The 16,939-nt window shown below is 35.1% G+C and overlaps 1 protein-coding gene across 23 annotated transcripts in view; it reads left to right on the top strand.

The window, feature by feature from the left end:
* LOC107130780 (uncharacterized) overlaps nucleotides 1–16,939 on the top strand; it is a 428,352-nt gene that overhangs the window by 351,220 nt on the left and 60,193 nt on the right. For 4 of the 23 annotated variants that reach the window (XR_012417591.1, XR_012417597.1, XM_065520576.2 and 1 more), the window contains one exon: nucleotides 12,077–12,254. The exons of the other annotated variants lie outside the window; for them this stretch is intronic. Coding sequence is in view for 2 of the 4 variants with exons in the window: in XM_065520576.2 (XP_065376648.1) it covers nucleotides 12,077–12,125 (49 nt within the window). In the remaining 2 variants the exon portion in view is untranslated. Of the gene's footprint in view, nucleotides 1–12,076; nucleotides 12,255–16,939 lie in introns of those variants that run through there. 23 annotated transcript variants of the gene reach the window in all.

Genomic DNA, 16,939 nt, shown 5'->3' on the forward strand with positions numbered 1-16,939 from the left:
TAATCCAGACAAAATTTTGCAAAATAAATTTTTAAAAATAAGTGAAACTCTTTAAGACATTTGGGACTACATAAGGCAAACTAATTTATAAATTATCAGTGTTCTTAAGGGTTAAGAGAAGTCCCAAAGAATCCATTTAATGAAATAATAGATAAAATATTTCCACATTTAGCAAGAGGTTTAGACATTCAGATATGGAAGGCACAGTGATCCCTAACAAATGCAATGCAAAAAGGACTTCACCACAGCACATTATAATCTGACTGTCTAAAATCAATATGAAAGCAAAGATTCTAAAATCAGGAAGAAAAGTGCATCTAGTCACCTAGGAAGGAGACCCCATTAGACTAAAAGTGGGCTTCTCAGCAGAAACCTTAAAGGCCAGAAAAGAATGGGATGGCATTTTCAAAACGCTGAAAGAAAAAAAAAAAGTCAGTGAAGAATTCTACATTCAGCAAGACTAAATTTCATAAATAAAGTAGAAATAAAGTATTTCCAGACAAGTAAATTCTGAAGAAATTTGTCACCACCAGACTGGCCCTACAAGAAATGCTCAACTGAGTCCTAAACATGGAAGCAAAAGGACAACATTTAAAACCAGGAAAACACATGAAAGTGTAAAACTCACTGGTAAAGCAATTACATGAAGGAGGAAGAGTAATGAATAAAAGGATTCTACTATAGAATTCCACCAAACCACAATGACTGTCAAAAAAACAAAAAATTCAAAGAATTCATAAAATAGAAAACAATAACATAACAGGAACAAAACCTTACATATCAATGTAAACCTTTATTGTAGATAGATTAAATGTTCATTTAAAATAAATAGACTGGCTTAATAAATTTAAAAACATTTTCCAGCTATATGCTGCTTATAAGAAACTCATGTTACCTGTAAGGGAGTGGAAAAAGATATTCCATGCAAATGGAAACTAAAAGGAAAAAGGAGAAGCTACACTTATATCAAGTAAATGAGACTTTAAGTCAAAAAGAGTTAAAAAAAAGCAAAAGGGTTATTATATAATGATAAGGGGGTCAATTCATCAAGAAGCTATAATTATAAATATATATTTATAAAACACTGGATCACCCAGATTTACAAAACCAATATTTAGTCACAAACAGAGAGATAGGCAGCAATACAATAATACCTGGGAAACTCAATACTCCATTCAGAGTATTAGACAAATTATCTAACAGAAAATCAATAAATAAACATTGGACTTAAATTGGACTTTATTCCAAGTGACTTAAGAGATATTTACAGAACATTCTACTCAACAACTGCAGAATATACATCCTTCTAATCAGCACATGGATTATTGTTCAAGATAGACCATATTTTAGGCCACAAAATAAGTCTCAACAAATTTTAAAATACTGAAATCAGATTAAGTATCTTCTCAGACCACAGTAGAGTAAAACTAGAAATCAATACCAAGGGAAAGTCTGGAAACTATACAAATACATGAAATTTAAACAACATTAATGACCATGGAGTCAACAAATAAATTAAGATGAAAATTATTTATAAAATGAATTATAAACTTGGAACCAAAAGGATAACATTTATGAAAACACATAAAAGTAAAAAATCACTGGTAAAGCAAAGATGCAAATGAGGAAGAGCAAGGACTCATAGTGCCACAACAAAAAACTAACAAAAAGCAATGACAAAATAAGAGAAAAAGTGAGAAACAAAGAATATGAAAGGAATTTACAATATAACAGAAACAATACCTTAGACATCAATAACAGCATTGAATGTAAATGGATTAAATTATTCACTTAAAATAATAAACTGTGTGAATAAATTTAGAGAACATGATCTGACTATGCTGCCTACAAGAAATGCACTTCATCTATTAAGACAAATATAGACGAGAAAGTAAAAGCACGAAAAAAGATATTTAATGCAACGAGAAACCAAAAGTAAGCAGAAGTAGCTATACTTATGTCACACAAACAAGAATTTAAGTTAGAAAAAGAAAAGAAACTCATTAATCAATCCAACAACGGAATATAACAATTCTAAATATATATATTCACCAAACACTGAAGTACCCAGATTCATAAAGTAGATACTACTACATCTAAAGAGAGAAATCGACTGCAACACAATAATTGTGGGAGACTTCAACACTTCACCTCAGCATGAAAAAGATTACGGAAACAATAAATCAAAAAACAAACACTGGATTTAAACTTGAATTTAGGCCAAATGATTTCAATGGATATTTACAAAACATTTTATCCAACAACAGCAGAATAAGCATTGTTTTTGTTAGCACATTCTCCATAACAGACTACAAATGTCAACATTTAAAAAAAAGGCTACAAATGACAACAAATTTAAAAAATTATAGCAAATATGTCAAACCACCATAAAATACAACTAAAAATCAACACCAAGAAAATCTTTGGAAACTATATGAATACATGAAAATTAAATAACCTAATCTTGAATGACCACTAGGTCAATTAATAGTTAAAATGGTCATTTTTTAAAGTGTTAAATCAAAATCTGTAGTATACAGCAAAAGCATTGGGAACAGATAGGCTATAGCAATAAACATCTACATCAGAAAGCAGAAAGATATCAAATAAACAATCTAACAATGCAGCTCAGGAAATGAAAAAGCAAGAATAAACTAAACCCAAAATTTGCACAATGAAAGAAATAATAAAGATTGGAGAAGAACTAAAGAGGGAGTAAAGAAAGAAATACAAAGAATCAATGAAATGATAAATATGTTATTCAATAATATATCCAATATTGCTAAAGTGTTAGCTTGACTGATCAAGAAAAGAGATAAGAACCAAATCAGCATAATTAAAAAATAGGCATTACAACTGATATCACAGAAATACCAAAGATAATCAGAGAATATTATAAATGCTAGCAAACAGAAAAATCTAGAGGAAATGATTGAATTTCTATAAATACATAACCTATCCAAATTGAATCAGAAATAAAAAAACTGAACTAATCAATGAGTAATGAGATTGAGTCAGTAATAAAATGTCTCCTAACAAAAAAGAGACAAGATCAGATCAATTAACTGCTGAACTCTTCCAAATTTATGTAAAAAAAAAAAAAAAATGAACACCAATTCCCCTCAAACTATTTCAAAAACACTAAGAGAAAGGAATGCTTTATTCATTCTGAGAGGCCCCAATACCAAACCAGACAAGGATCCAAAACAACAACAAAAACTACAGGCCAATATCTGTAATAAACGTAGATGCAACAATCCTTAATAAAATGCTAGCAAACCAAATACAAAAGCACATCAAAAGGTAATACACCATAATCAAGTGAAATTTGTACCAAAAATGAAAGGATGGTCACATACACATATCCATACACTAAATACATTGCCTCAGTAGAATGATGGACAAAACCCATATAACTAGGTCAATAAATGTAGAAGAAGCAATTGATAAAATTCAACTTCTGTTTTTATTAAAAACTCTCAACAAACTAGGCATAGAAAGATCATTCTGCAAAATTATAAAGGTCATATGTGACAAACCCAAAGCTTACAATATACTGAACAGACAAAAGCTGAAAGCTTTTTCTCTAAGACCTAGAACAAAACAAGAGTATTTACTTCACAAATCTTATTGAATGTGAAAGTCCTAATCAGTAATCTTCCAAGAGAAAAAAATAACAAACATCCAAATTAACTTGCAAAAGGAAGTCAAATTGTTCACTTTGAAGATGACATAACTTTATCTATAGAAAAACCTAAAAAGACTGCAACAAAAGACTCCTAAACAAGGCCAGGTACTGTGGCTCATGCCTTTAATTTCGGCACTTTGAGGGGCCAAGGTGGGTGGATCACCTGAGGCTGGGAGTTCGAGACCAGCCTGGCCAACATGGTGAGACCCTGTATCTACCAAAAATGCAAAAATTAGCCGGGCGTGGTGGCACAGTCTCGTAGTCCCAGCTAGTCGGGAGGCTGAGGCAGGAGAATTACTTAAGCCCAGGAGGCAGAGGTTACAATGAGCTGAGATTATGCCATTGCACTCCAACCTGGGCTAAAGAGAAAGACTCCATCAAAAAACAAAAAAAAAGAACTCATAAACAAATTCAGTAAATTTGGAGAATACAAAATCAACACACAGAAATCAGTACTGTTTCTATACATTGATAATAAAATAGTCAAAAGAATGAAGCAAGAAGGCAATCCTGTTTACAATAGCTGTATAAATTGCCCAGGTGTAAATTCAACCAAAGACGTGAAAAATCTTTACAAAGAAAACTACAGAACACTCATGAAAGAAATTGAAGAGGTCATAAACAAATTCAAAGAAATCTCATGCTCATGGATAGAAAGAATTCTTATCATTAAAACGACTACACCGCCCAAAGAAATCTAGAGTCAATGCAATTGCTGTCAAAATAACACTATTTTTATAGAAATAAAAAATCCCAGAAAGCTAACATTTGTATGAAACCAAAAAAGAACCATAATAGCCAAAGTGATCCAAAACAAATGAAACAAAATAGAGAACCCAGTATTACACCTATGTTTTTATAGCCAATTAGTTTTCAACAAAGGCAGCTAGAATGTACTCTGGGGAAGGAATACCCTCTTCAATAAATGGTGCTAGGAAAAATTGAATATCCATATGTAAATAATGAAACTATATCTCTGACCATACACAAAGCCAACCCAAGATGGATGAATGACTTAAACATAAAACCTAAAAGTATAAAACTACCAGAAGAAAACATTTAAAAAATCAGAACATTGGTCTAGGTAAAGATTTTATAGTTAAGACCTCAAAACCACAACCAACTGAAAGCAAAATTGACAAAATGAAACTATAATAAACTGAAAGGCTTCTGCACAGCAAAGGAAATAATCAAAACAGTTAAGAGACAAAATGTTGCATAGGAGAATATATTGCAAAGTATTCAACTGACAACCAATATTTAGAATATATAAGGAACTCAACTCAACAATTAAAAAAAGATCTAATTAAAAAGTGGTCAAAGGACATGAATGGATATTTCTCAAATGATGACACGCTAATGGAAAACAGGCCCGTGAAAAAATGTTTAATATGCTCTGGGAAATTCTAATCAAAAGCACAATGAGACATCATCTTACCCTGTTAGAATGACTAAGATTAAAAAACAAAAAATAATAGGTGCTGTTGAGAATATTAAGAAAAATAATGCTTATATGCTCTTGGTGGGAATGTAAGTTAGTACAACCACTATAGAAAACAGTATAGATATTTCTCCCAAAAGTAAAAACAGAACTTCCAGATGATTCAGGAAACCCACTACTGGGTATTACACAAAGGAAACTAAATCAGTATATCAAATGGATACATGCACTCACATGTGTATCACAGCATTATTCACAATAGCAAAGACATAAAATCAACCACTATTTATTCAAAGAACCAATGGATACAGAAAATGTGGTACACGCACACAATGGAATACTATTCAGCCATAACAAAGAATGAAATTATGTCATTTGCAGCAACATGGGTGCAACTGGAGGTGACTATGTTGAGTGAAATAAGCCAGGCACAGGAAGACAAATACCACATGTTCTCAACTCATACATAAGAGCTAAAAACTTGATCTCATGGAGATAGAGAATAGAATGATAGATATCAGAGGCTGGGAAGTATGGAAGAGTGGGAGGGGAAAATAAAGAGAGGCTGGTGAATGGGCAAAAACATACACTTACATGGAAAAGAAGTAAGTTTTAATGTACAGGAGAAGGCTAGGGCAACTTGTGTTGACAATATATTGTATATTTTAAAGTAGCTAAAGGAGAGATCTTGAAACGTTCTCATCACATGGAAATTATATATATTCAAAATTATAGATATCCTATATACCTTGACTTGACCATTACACATTCTATGCATGTAACAAATACTCATATGTATCCCATAAATATGTAAAACATTATGTGTCAATAAAAGAAAAACAAAAAATATAATGTTCAAATCTAAGCAACTTTAAAATAAACAGAATATAATATCCCATAACAAAAATTTTTATATTGTTAATTTGCTTTAATGCCCCATTCTCTGTGACAACTAATGAATAAACTCAAGATTCCAACCTTCTTTATCATTGGCTTTTTCTTTCAAGACCGGGTGATACATTTCCATACAATGAATGCATTCATTACTAAGAAAGAGCAAAATAAAATTTAAGTTTCTCGAGACTAAATCGTCTCAATAGAATATAGGTGTTTATAAACCTCCTTGGGCTAATATTAACTAATTTTTATGTATCTCTACATTTACATGAAGATGAAAAATTGTACTCATATATTGCTTCCCTGGCCATGATCTATAAAATGATGTATACTCATTATTAAAAGTTTGAAATACATGGAAAATTATCCACAAATATTTTTCATATATTGGTATATTTTCAAACCTTTTATTTTTATGTATTTATTTAAATATTTTTATTTTTATTTCAATGGTTTTTGAAGTACAGGTGCTTTTTGATCACATGAATAAGCTTTCTAGTGTTGATTTCTTAGATTTTAGTGCACCCATCACCTGAGCAGTGTACACTGTACCCAATATGTTTTTTATTTCTTATCTGCCTCCCAACCTTCTGTCTTGGGTTAGGATTAGTGATGTTTAGCATTTTTCCATATGTTTTTGACTCCTTTAGTATCTTCTTTTGATAATTGTCTATTCGTGTACTTTGCATACCTTTTGATGCAATTATTGACTTTTTTCTTGCTGATTTGAGTTCCTTGTAGATTCCAGATATTAGAATAATATGAGTCTATTATTTTATTTTTAGGCATTTGCATCCTCATAGCTTAGCTCCCCCTTCTAAGTGAAAACCTACAATATTTGTTTTTTTATTCTTGAGTTACTTCACTTAGAATAATTTCCTCTAACTCCATTTAAGTTCCTGCAAAGGACATTATTTTGCTTCTTTTTATGGGGGAGTAGTGTTTCATGGTACATATATATCACATTTTCTTTATCTGCTCCTTGGATGATGGGCACTTAGGTTAGTTACATATCTTTGTAATTGTGAATTGTGCTGCTCTAAACATGCATGTTCATGTGCCTTTTTCATATAATGACTTAGTTTTGGGGGGGGTAGTAGATACCTAGAGGCAGGATTGCTAAATTGAATGGTAGTTCTACTTTTAGTTCTTTAAGGAATATCCATACTGCTTTCCATAGTGGTTGTACTAAATTATGTTCTCACCAGCAGTGTAAAGTGTTTCCTTTTTATCACATCCATGCCAATATTTATTATTTTTTTAACTTTTTAATTATGGCCATTCATGCAGGAGTAAGGTGGTATCTTACTGTAATTCTAATTTGCATTTCCCTGATAATTAGTGATGTTCAGCATTTTTTCTTATGTTCGTTGGCTGTTTGTATATCTTCTTTTAAAAATTGTCTGTTCATGTCCTTTCCCTACATTTGATGGGATTATTTGTTTTTGTCTGGCCAATTTGTCTGAGTTTCTTGTAGTTTTTGGATATTAGTCTTCTCATATGCATAGTTCTATCCGTGGTTGTCCCTTTAATTATTATTATTATTGTTATTATTATTGTTATTGATTTTCTATCTGTGGGTTGTCCCTTTACTCTGATTATTATTATTGTTGTTGTTGTTGTTTGCTGTGAAACTTTTAAATTAGGTTCCATTTATTTATTTTTTATTTGCTTATGAGATCTAAGTCATAAATTCTTTTTCTAAGCCAACGTCTGGAAGAGGTTTTCTGATGTTATCTTCTAGAATTTATATGGTTTCTGGTCTTAAATTTCAGACTTTGATCCATCAGAAGTTGATTTTTGTATGAGGTGAGAGATGAAGATTTAGCTTCATTCTTCTATGTGTGGTTTTCTGGTTTTCAAGCACTATTTGTTGAATATGGTGTCCTTTTTTCAATTTATGTTCTTATATGCTGTGTCAAAGACCAGTTGGTTGTATTTGTCTTTATTTTAGGATTCTCTATTCTGTTCTATGGGTCTGCATGCCTATTTTTATACCAGTACCATGCTGCTTTGGTAACTATAGCCTTGTATTATAATTTGAAATCAGGTAATGTGATGACCCCGGATTTGTTCTTTTTGCTTAGTATGGCTTTGGCTCCGCAGGTTCTTAATGAGTTCCACATGAATTTTAGAATACTTTTTTTTTCCAGTTCTGAGAAGAAGAGTTATGGTATTTTGATAAAAATTACATCGAATCTATAGATTGCTTTGCACAGTATGGTCATTTTCTCAATAATTTTTTTTATATCTGTATTAGCCTGTTTTCATACTGCTATAAAGAAGTGCCCATGACTGGGTAATTTATCATGGAAAGAGGTTTAATTGACTCACAGATCAACAGGACTTGGGAGGCCTCAAGAAACTTACAATTACAGTGGAAGTTAAATGGGAAGCAAAACAAACAAGGTGCCTTCTTCACTTGGCAGAAGGAGGGAGAATGAACACAAAAGGAGCTACCAAGCACTTATAAAACCATCAGATTCATGAGAATTTACTATCACAAAAACAGCATGGGGGACATCACCCCCATGATCTAATTACCTCCACCTGGTCTCTTTCTTGACAAATGGGGATTATGGGAATTATAATTAAAAATGAGATTTGGGTGAGGACACAAACCTAACCATGTCACCATCTATGTACATGACATGTGTTTCCATTTGTTAGTGTCATTTATTATTTCGTTCAACAGTGTTTTGTAATTTTCCTTGTAGAGTTCTTTTATTTTAATTTTTTAAAGATGGAGTCTCACTGTGTCGCCCAGGCTGGAGTGTAGTGGCACGATCTCTACTCACTGCAAGCTCCACCTCCCGGGTTCACACCATTCTCCTGCCTCAGCCTCCCAAGTAGCTGGGACTACAGGTACCCACCACCACACTCAGCTAATTTTTTGTATTTTAAGTAGAGACAGAGTTTCACCATGTTAGCCAGGATGGTTTCAATCTCCTGACATCTTGATCTGCCCACATCGGCCTCCCAAAGTGCTGGGATTACAGGCATGAGCCACCATGCCAGGCCTCTAAGTATTTTATTTTTAAAATTATTTTTGCAGCTATTGCAAAACAGATTGAGTTCTTAATTCTTAATTTGATTCTCAGCTTCATTGTTTTTGGTGTATAGCAATGCTACTAATTTGTGTACATTGATTTTGTATCCTGAGACTTTCCTGAATTTGCTTATAAAATCTGGAAGCTTTTTAGATGAGTCTTTCAAGTTTTCTAGGTATAAGATCATACCATCAGTGAACAGAAACAGTTTGACTTCCTCTTTTCTAAGTTGGATGCCCTTTATGTATTTCTTTTGTATGATTGCTCTGGCCAGGACTTCCAGTACTATGCTGAATAGAAGTGATGAAAGTGGGCATCCTTGTCTTGTTTCAGTTCTCAGTGGGAATGCTTTCAAATTTTCTTATTTAGTATGATGTTGGTTGTGAGTTTGTCATAAATGGCTTTTATTTGTTTGAAGTATATCATAAAATAATCCTGAATTTCATCATATGCTTTTTTCTGAATTTTTTGAGATGATCATACTTTAAAAAAAAAATTCTGTTTATGTGATGTATCACATCTATTGACTTGCATATTTTGTTTGTTTCTTTTTTTTTTTTTTTTTTTGAGACAAAGTTTTGCTTTTGTTACCCAGGCTGGAGTGCAATGGCACGATCTTGGCTCACTGCAACCTCCACCTCCCAGGTTCAAGTGATTCTCCTGCCTCAGCCTCCCAAGTAGCTGGGACTACAGGCACTCACCAACACACTCAGCTTAGTTTTGTATTTTTAGTGGATATGGGGTTTCGCCACGTTGCCCGGGATGGTCTCAATCTCTTGACTTCGTGATCTACCCACTTCGGCCTCCCAAAGTACTGAGATTACAGGCATGAAACACCGTGCCTGGCAGACTTACATATGTTAAACCATCCCTGCATCCCTAGGATAAAACCTACTTTGTCATGATGTATTATCTTTTTGAGGTGTGTTGAATTCAGTTAGCTGTATATTGCTGAGAGGTTTTGCATCTGTGTTCATTAGGGACATTGTTCTGTAGTTGTCTGTTTTTGTTATAGCCTTTCCTGATTTTACTATTAGGATGATACTGGCTACACAGAATAATTTAGGGAGGATTTCCTCTTTCTCTGTCTTTTGGAATAGTTTTAGTAAAAATAGTAGCGATTCCTCTTTGGATGTCTAATCAAATTCAGCTGTGAATCCCTTCGGTTTTAGCCTTTTTCATTATTGGCAACTTTCTTTTTATTACTGATTCCATCTCACTGCTTGTTATTGGGCTTTTCAGGGTTCCTGTTTCTTACTGATTTAAAAGAGTTGTATATTTCCAGGATTCTGTCAATTTTCTGTAGATTTTCTAGTTTGTACATGTAAAGGTGTTCATGGTAGCCTTAAATAATTTTTTAAAATTTTTGTGATATTGGTTGTAATATCTCCAGTTTTATTTCTAACTGAGCTTATTTAGATTTTCTCTTTTCTTTTCATGACAAATCTTGCAAATGGTCTATCAATTTTGTTTATCTTTTCAAAAAACAGCTTTTTGTTTCATTTATCTTTTGTATTTTTTTGTTTCTATTTAATTCACTTCTGTTCTTATTTCTTGTTTTCTGCTTTGTTTGGGTTTAGTTCTTGTTTCTCTAGTTTCTTGAACTGTGATCTTAGTTGTCTATTTGTGCTCTTTCAGACTTTTTGATGTAGGGATTTAATGCTATAAAGTTTCCTCTTAGCACCACTTTTGCTGTATTCCAGATGTTTAGACAAGTTGTGTCACTATTATCATTCATTTTAAAGAACTGTTAAATTTCCATCTTGATTTCATTTTTAACTCAAACATCACTCAGGAGAAGATTATTTAATTTCCATTTATTTTTATAATTTTGAGGGTTCCTTTTTGAAGTTAATTTCCAGTTTTATTTCATTGTGATTTTTCTACTTTTTTTTTCTTTTTTTTTTTTTTTTTTTGAGATGGATTCTCACCCTGTTGCCCAGGCTGGAGTGCAGTGGCATGATCTAGGCTCACTGCAACCTCTGCCACACAGGTTCAAGCAATTCTCCTGCCTCAGCCTCCCAAGCAGCTGGGATTACAGGTGCCTGCCACTGTGCCAGGCTAATATTTGTAGTTTTAGTACAGATGGGGTTTCACCTTGCTGGCTGTGCTGTTCTCGAACTCCTGACCTTGTGATCTGCCCACCTTGGCTGAGCCACCGCACCTGGCTGACTTCTCTAAATTTATTCAGACTTGTTTTTTTTGTGGCCTATTACATGGTATATCTTAAAGAATTCTCCATGTCCTGATGAGATTAATGTATATTCTGCAGTTTTGAGGAAGAATGTTTTGTAAATGTCTGTGAAGTTTATTTGTTTTAGAGTGTAATTTAAGTTCATTGCTTCTTCTTTACTTTCTGTCTTGATGACTTGTCTAGCACTGTCAGTAAAGTATTGAAGTCCCCCATTGTTACTGTGTTGCTGTTTATCTCAGTTCTTAGGTATAGTAGGAATTGTTTTATAAATCAGGGAACTCCAGTGTTAGATGCCTATAAATTAGGATTGTAATCTCTTCTTGTTGGACTAATCCTTTTATCATTGTATAGTATCCTTCTTTGTCTTTTTTTAAAACAAAAAAAGATACTGAACCTCCTGTTGGATTAATCCTTTTATTATTAGATAGTATTCTTCTTTGTCTTTTTTTTAAATATAAAAAAGAATACAGACCTTAAAGCAGCAGACTTTTGTTCCTTTAAGGTTTGTTTTGTTTGATATAAGAATAGCTACCTCTGCTTGCTTTTGGTTTTTGTTTTTGTGGAAAATCTTTTTCCACCTTTTTACCTTAAGTTTCGTGAGTCCTTATGTGTTAGGTGACTCTCTTGAAGACAGCAGATATGTGGTTGATGGGTTTTTATATATTCTGTCATTCTATATTTATTTTAGATGGAGCATTTAGGCCATTTACATTCAATGTTAATGTTAAGATGTGAGGTACTGTTCAATTAATCCTGTTAGTGTTACCTAGACACTTTGTTTTTTTCATTGTGTTATTGTTTTATAGGCCCTGTTGTTGCAGGAAATCAGGGACCCTGAACGGAGGGACTGGCTGAAGCCATGGCAGAAGAACATAAATTGTGAAGATTTCATGGACATTTATTAGTTCCCCAAATTAATACTTTTATAATTTCTTACACCTGTTTTTATTGCAGTCTCTTAACATAAATTGTGAAGATTTCATGGACATTTATCACTTCCCCAATCAATACTCTTGTGATTTCCTATACCTGTCTTTAATCTCTTAATCCTGTCATCTTCATAAGTGGATGTATGTCACCTCAGGACCTTGTGATGATTGCGTTAACTGCACAAATTGTTTAAACAATATAAAATCTGGGCACCTTGAAAAAAGAACAGGATAACAGTGATGTTCAGGGAACAAGGGAGACAGCCATTAGGTCTGGCTGCCTGAGAGCCAGGAGGAACAGAGCCATATTTCTCTTCTTTCAAAAGCAAATGGGAGAAATATTGCTGAATTCTTTCTCTCAGCAAGGAACAGCCCTGAGAAAGAGAATGCGTTCCTAGGGGGAGGTCACTGAAATGGCCGCTGTGTGAATATCTGTCTTTTATGGTTGTAGAGAAGGGATGAAATAAGCCCTGGTCTCCCGTAGTGCTCCCAGGCTTATTAGGATGAGGAAATTCCCGCCTAATAAATTTTGGTCAGACTGGTGGTCTGCTCTCAAACTCTTTGTCTCCTGATAACATGTTATCAATGACAATGCATGCCTGAAACTTCATTAGCAATTTTAATTTTGCTCCAGTCCTGTGATCTCGCCCTGCCTCCATTTGCCTTGTGATATTTTATTACCTTTTGAAGCATGTGATCTCTGTGACCCACACCCTATTTGTACACTCCCTCCCCTTTGAAAATCACCAAGAAAAACTTACTGGTTTTGCAGCTTGGGGGGCATCATGGAACCTGCTGACATGTGATGTCTTCCTTGGACACCCAGCTTTAAAATTTCTCTCTTTTGTACTCTTTCCCTTTATTTCTCAGACCGGCTGACACTAAGGGAAGTAGAAAAGAACCTATGTGAAATAACGTTGAATTATTGGGGGCGAGTTCCCCCAGTACCCTGTGAGATTTATGCTTTAAGGAAGTTGTATTCTGGTGTATATCAAGCTTTTGTTTTAAAATTTAGAACTCCCTTTAGAATTTCTTGTAGTGCTGGTTCGTTAGTGGCAAATTACCTCAGCACTTGTTTGTCTGAAAAAAGTCAATGTGAAGGAAAGAATTTTAAGAGCTGTGAGACAGAGTATCAGGTAGCCTATAAAAGAAATCTGTCAGACTAATAGCAGATTTCTCAGCAAAAACCTTACAAACCGGAGGGACAGGGGTCCTCCTGCTTTTAGCCTGAAACAAAATAAATCTCAGCCAATAATTCTTTTTTTTTTTTTTTTTTTTTGAGACAGAATCTCACTCTGTCACCCAGGCTGGAGTGCAGTGGTGTGATCTCAGCTCACTGCAAGCTCTACCTCCTGGGTTCATGCTATTCTTCTGCCTCAGCCTCCTGAGTAGCTGGGACTACAGGCACCTGCCACCATGCCAGGCTAATTTTTTGTATTTTTAGTAGAGATAGCGTTTCACTGTGTTAGCCAGGGTGGTCTCAATCTCCTGACCTCATGATCCACCCGCCTTGGCCTCCCAAAGTGCTGGGATTACTGGCATGAACCACTGCACCTGGCCAACCAAGAATTCTATATCTATCAAAACTAAACTTCATAAATGAAAAAGAGATAAAGTGTTTTTCAAGCCTTTTAGTGCCTAGTTTCTGGTTTTGTTTTCCTCTATATAATTGCCTATACCAATTATAGAATTTTCAATTCTTTTTATTTTTAACATGCACATTTTTCTATTTGATTATAAAATTATTTTAAATATCTTAACATCATTTAATTGACTGCATCAGTAAAATTTTTCATAATTAACTTTATTTTACAGTATTCTATCACATGTGCCTTTTATGCCTAGGTAAAATAATAGATGCAACAATATTCCAAAATCTAAATAGATGTCACCCGGGTGTGGTGGTTCACACCTGTAATCCCACGACTTTGGGAGGCTGAGGCAGGCAGATTGGAGATCAAGACCATCCTGACTAACATGGTGAAACCCCATCTCTACTAAATATACAAAAAATTAGCCATTCACGGTGGTGGGCACTTGTAGTCCCGGCTACTTGGGAGGCTGAGTCAGGAGAATGGCATGAACCCAGGAAGTGGAGCTTGCAGTGAGCCAAGATCATGCCACTGCACTCCAGCCTGGGGGAAAGAGCGAGACTCATCTCAGAAAAAAAAAAAAAAAAAAAAAAAAACCTAAATAGATGTTATTCTTGCATTTATGAAACTTAAAGTGAAGGAAATAGAGATCAAATAATTATACACATATTAATATTATGATGAAAAGTAAAATGTGCTTTGACAGAATTTTAAAATGTAACCACTGAGATTAACAGTCTAGAGCAGGCATCTCTGAAAAAGTAACACATCAACTAATAAGTAATCCTTAGAAACAATTTCTGTTGTTTTCACTTACTCAGAATTCCTTTCATGTCTTTCCTAAATAGCAATTTTTTTCTATCAGTGAATTGTACCTCCAACATTTCATACCCTCTTGTCCCATGGGTGAACATGTGACCCATGCCAAAACACTAATAGTTTCTTTTAGTTGTTTCAATCTTAAACGTGTACTCAAAAGAGCAGAAAATGGTCATACCTATGTTAGTCCAATGGTAGTAAAATGAAGGCTATTGGCTAATTCTTGTTCATCTAACTCTTAAAACCAGGCTTATTTCTGTCTTTCCAGAATTATGAGACAGACTTTTTTTTTTCTCAACAATAAACATAAATAGGCAATAAATTCCCCCTTTTTGGTTAAATTGCACAGAATTCATTTCTGTGACTTATGTAACAATCAACTCTAGCTGACACAGTCATTATGGTATAGTAAGAAAAGAAATAAGATGCTCACAGATGAAGTTAGGAGTCAACTGGTGTAGGCTTTCAGGCCATAAAGGACTTTTAAATTTCATTCTAATGGAAAGCCATTTAAAACATTTAAAGACAGAACTGCATAATCAGAAGTATGCTTTCATAATAAAACAGCTTCATTGTCTGGAGTAACACTGGAGGTTCATTGTCTCACAGCTATGGAAAACTAGGACATGGACATAGAACAAAGAGTGAGGGTGAGAGCAGAAGTTTAATAGGCAAAAGAAAGAAAATAGCTCTCTGCTTCAGAGGTCCAGAGGACTCTGCATTTCACCACAGACTGCTGGTCCAGTGTCCAGAAGGAAGTCCAGCCTCCCTCCTTCAAGTTCCAGTATCACCAGGGCTCCTGAGCAATAATGGCAGTTTTAGCCACTGGAGCTGGGGGTCTGAGCCCTGGGACCCATCAGTCCTGTTGGACTTTTGATGAAACCAGTTTTAGACCTGGTGAACTCCGTCTCTGGGGGCAGTTAGATTTCCAGTGGCTGCTGCCACAGGCTGGACAGGGTCAAGGTGGCTTCTTCTTGCTGCCTGGGCAATTCTTCTTAAAATGCCCCTGACTTGCCACATTGGTATCAACTAGCAGATGCACCTTGGGGATCCTGGATTTTGCAAGCCTGTAAAGCAGCTACTACAGCCTTTGTCCTTCTCTGTGTTTTTCCTCTTTCTCCTGGGCCTCCTCCTGGTCCCTATTATAAAATACCAAGGTGGCCATCCTCAAGAGGTTTTCCAAGGTGGTATCTGGTCCTATACCTGCTTCTACAGTTTCTTTCTAATATCAGAAGCTTCCTGTGTAATAAATTTGTCCTTTAAAACTAGCTGCCCCTCAACTGATTCAGGAAATAAGGAGGTGAGTTTTATTAGTGCCTCTCTCAGCCTTGCCATAAAGGTTGTGGGATTCTCATCTGGGTTTTTGTCTATCATGGACATTTTAGAGTAACTAAGAGGTTTGGCACTAATTTTTTCATAGGCCCTCCAATATGCACATTAAAGAGTGTTTTCTTTTCCATTCATCTGTGGAGTTACTGGGGTTCTAATCAAGGTTGTCAAGAGGTACTTCCTCTCTTTCTATTGGGAATGGTGTTTCTTTCTTTCTTTCTTTTTTTTTTCTTTTTTTTTTTTTTTTTTTGAGACAGAGTCTCACTCTGTCTCCAGACTGGAGTGCAGTGGCACAATCTTGGCTCACTACAATCTCCTCCAACTCCCAGGCTCAAGTGATTCTCCTGCCTCAGCCTCCTGAGTAGCTGGGACTACAGGCACCCACTACCACACCTGGCTAACTTTTTGTATTTTTAGTAGAGACAGGGTTTCACCAGTTGGCCAGGATGGTCTCAATCTCTTGACCTCATCATCCACCCTCCTTGGCCTCCCAAAATGCTGGGATTACAGGTGTGAGCCACCATGCCTAGCCTTAGCGTTTCCCTTTTTTTTTTTTTTTTTTTTTGGTCTTACCTATTTTCTCTTCTGCTTTTTGGCCTACTGTAGGAGACATAGTGCTCATCTTTGAATTTCTCTGGTGCCTGCAGAGCTGCCTGTTTTTCAGCAGCAGTTAGAGCTTGGCTTAGGAGCAGCATAACATCCCTCCATGAGAAGTCAAACACCTGAATTAAAATTTGGAAGGCTTCTATATACCTATTAGGGTCATCAGAAAATTGGCCTAAGTCTCCCTTTATTTGCCTACGGTCCTGAAATGAGGAGGGAACTTGAACCCTAGTGATATCACTTTCATTGGCCATTTCCTATATGAGCAAGAGCAAAGCTGGAGGAGTGGGGAGTTTTGAAGATGGTGGAAGTGGAGGAGCCTATGATGTGGTTGGAGGGGGTCCTGAGTAAGGGGGACAGGAAGGGCTGGGACACTCGATAGCTTTCTCAGGTGGTT

This window comes from Macaca fascicularis, chromosome 9, assembly GCF_037993035.2.
Source record: "Macaca fascicularis isolate 582-1 chromosome 9, T2T-MFA8v1.1".
NCBI classification, from domain to species: Eukaryota; Metazoa; Chordata; class Mammalia; order Primates; family Cercopithecidae; genus Macaca; species Macaca fascicularis.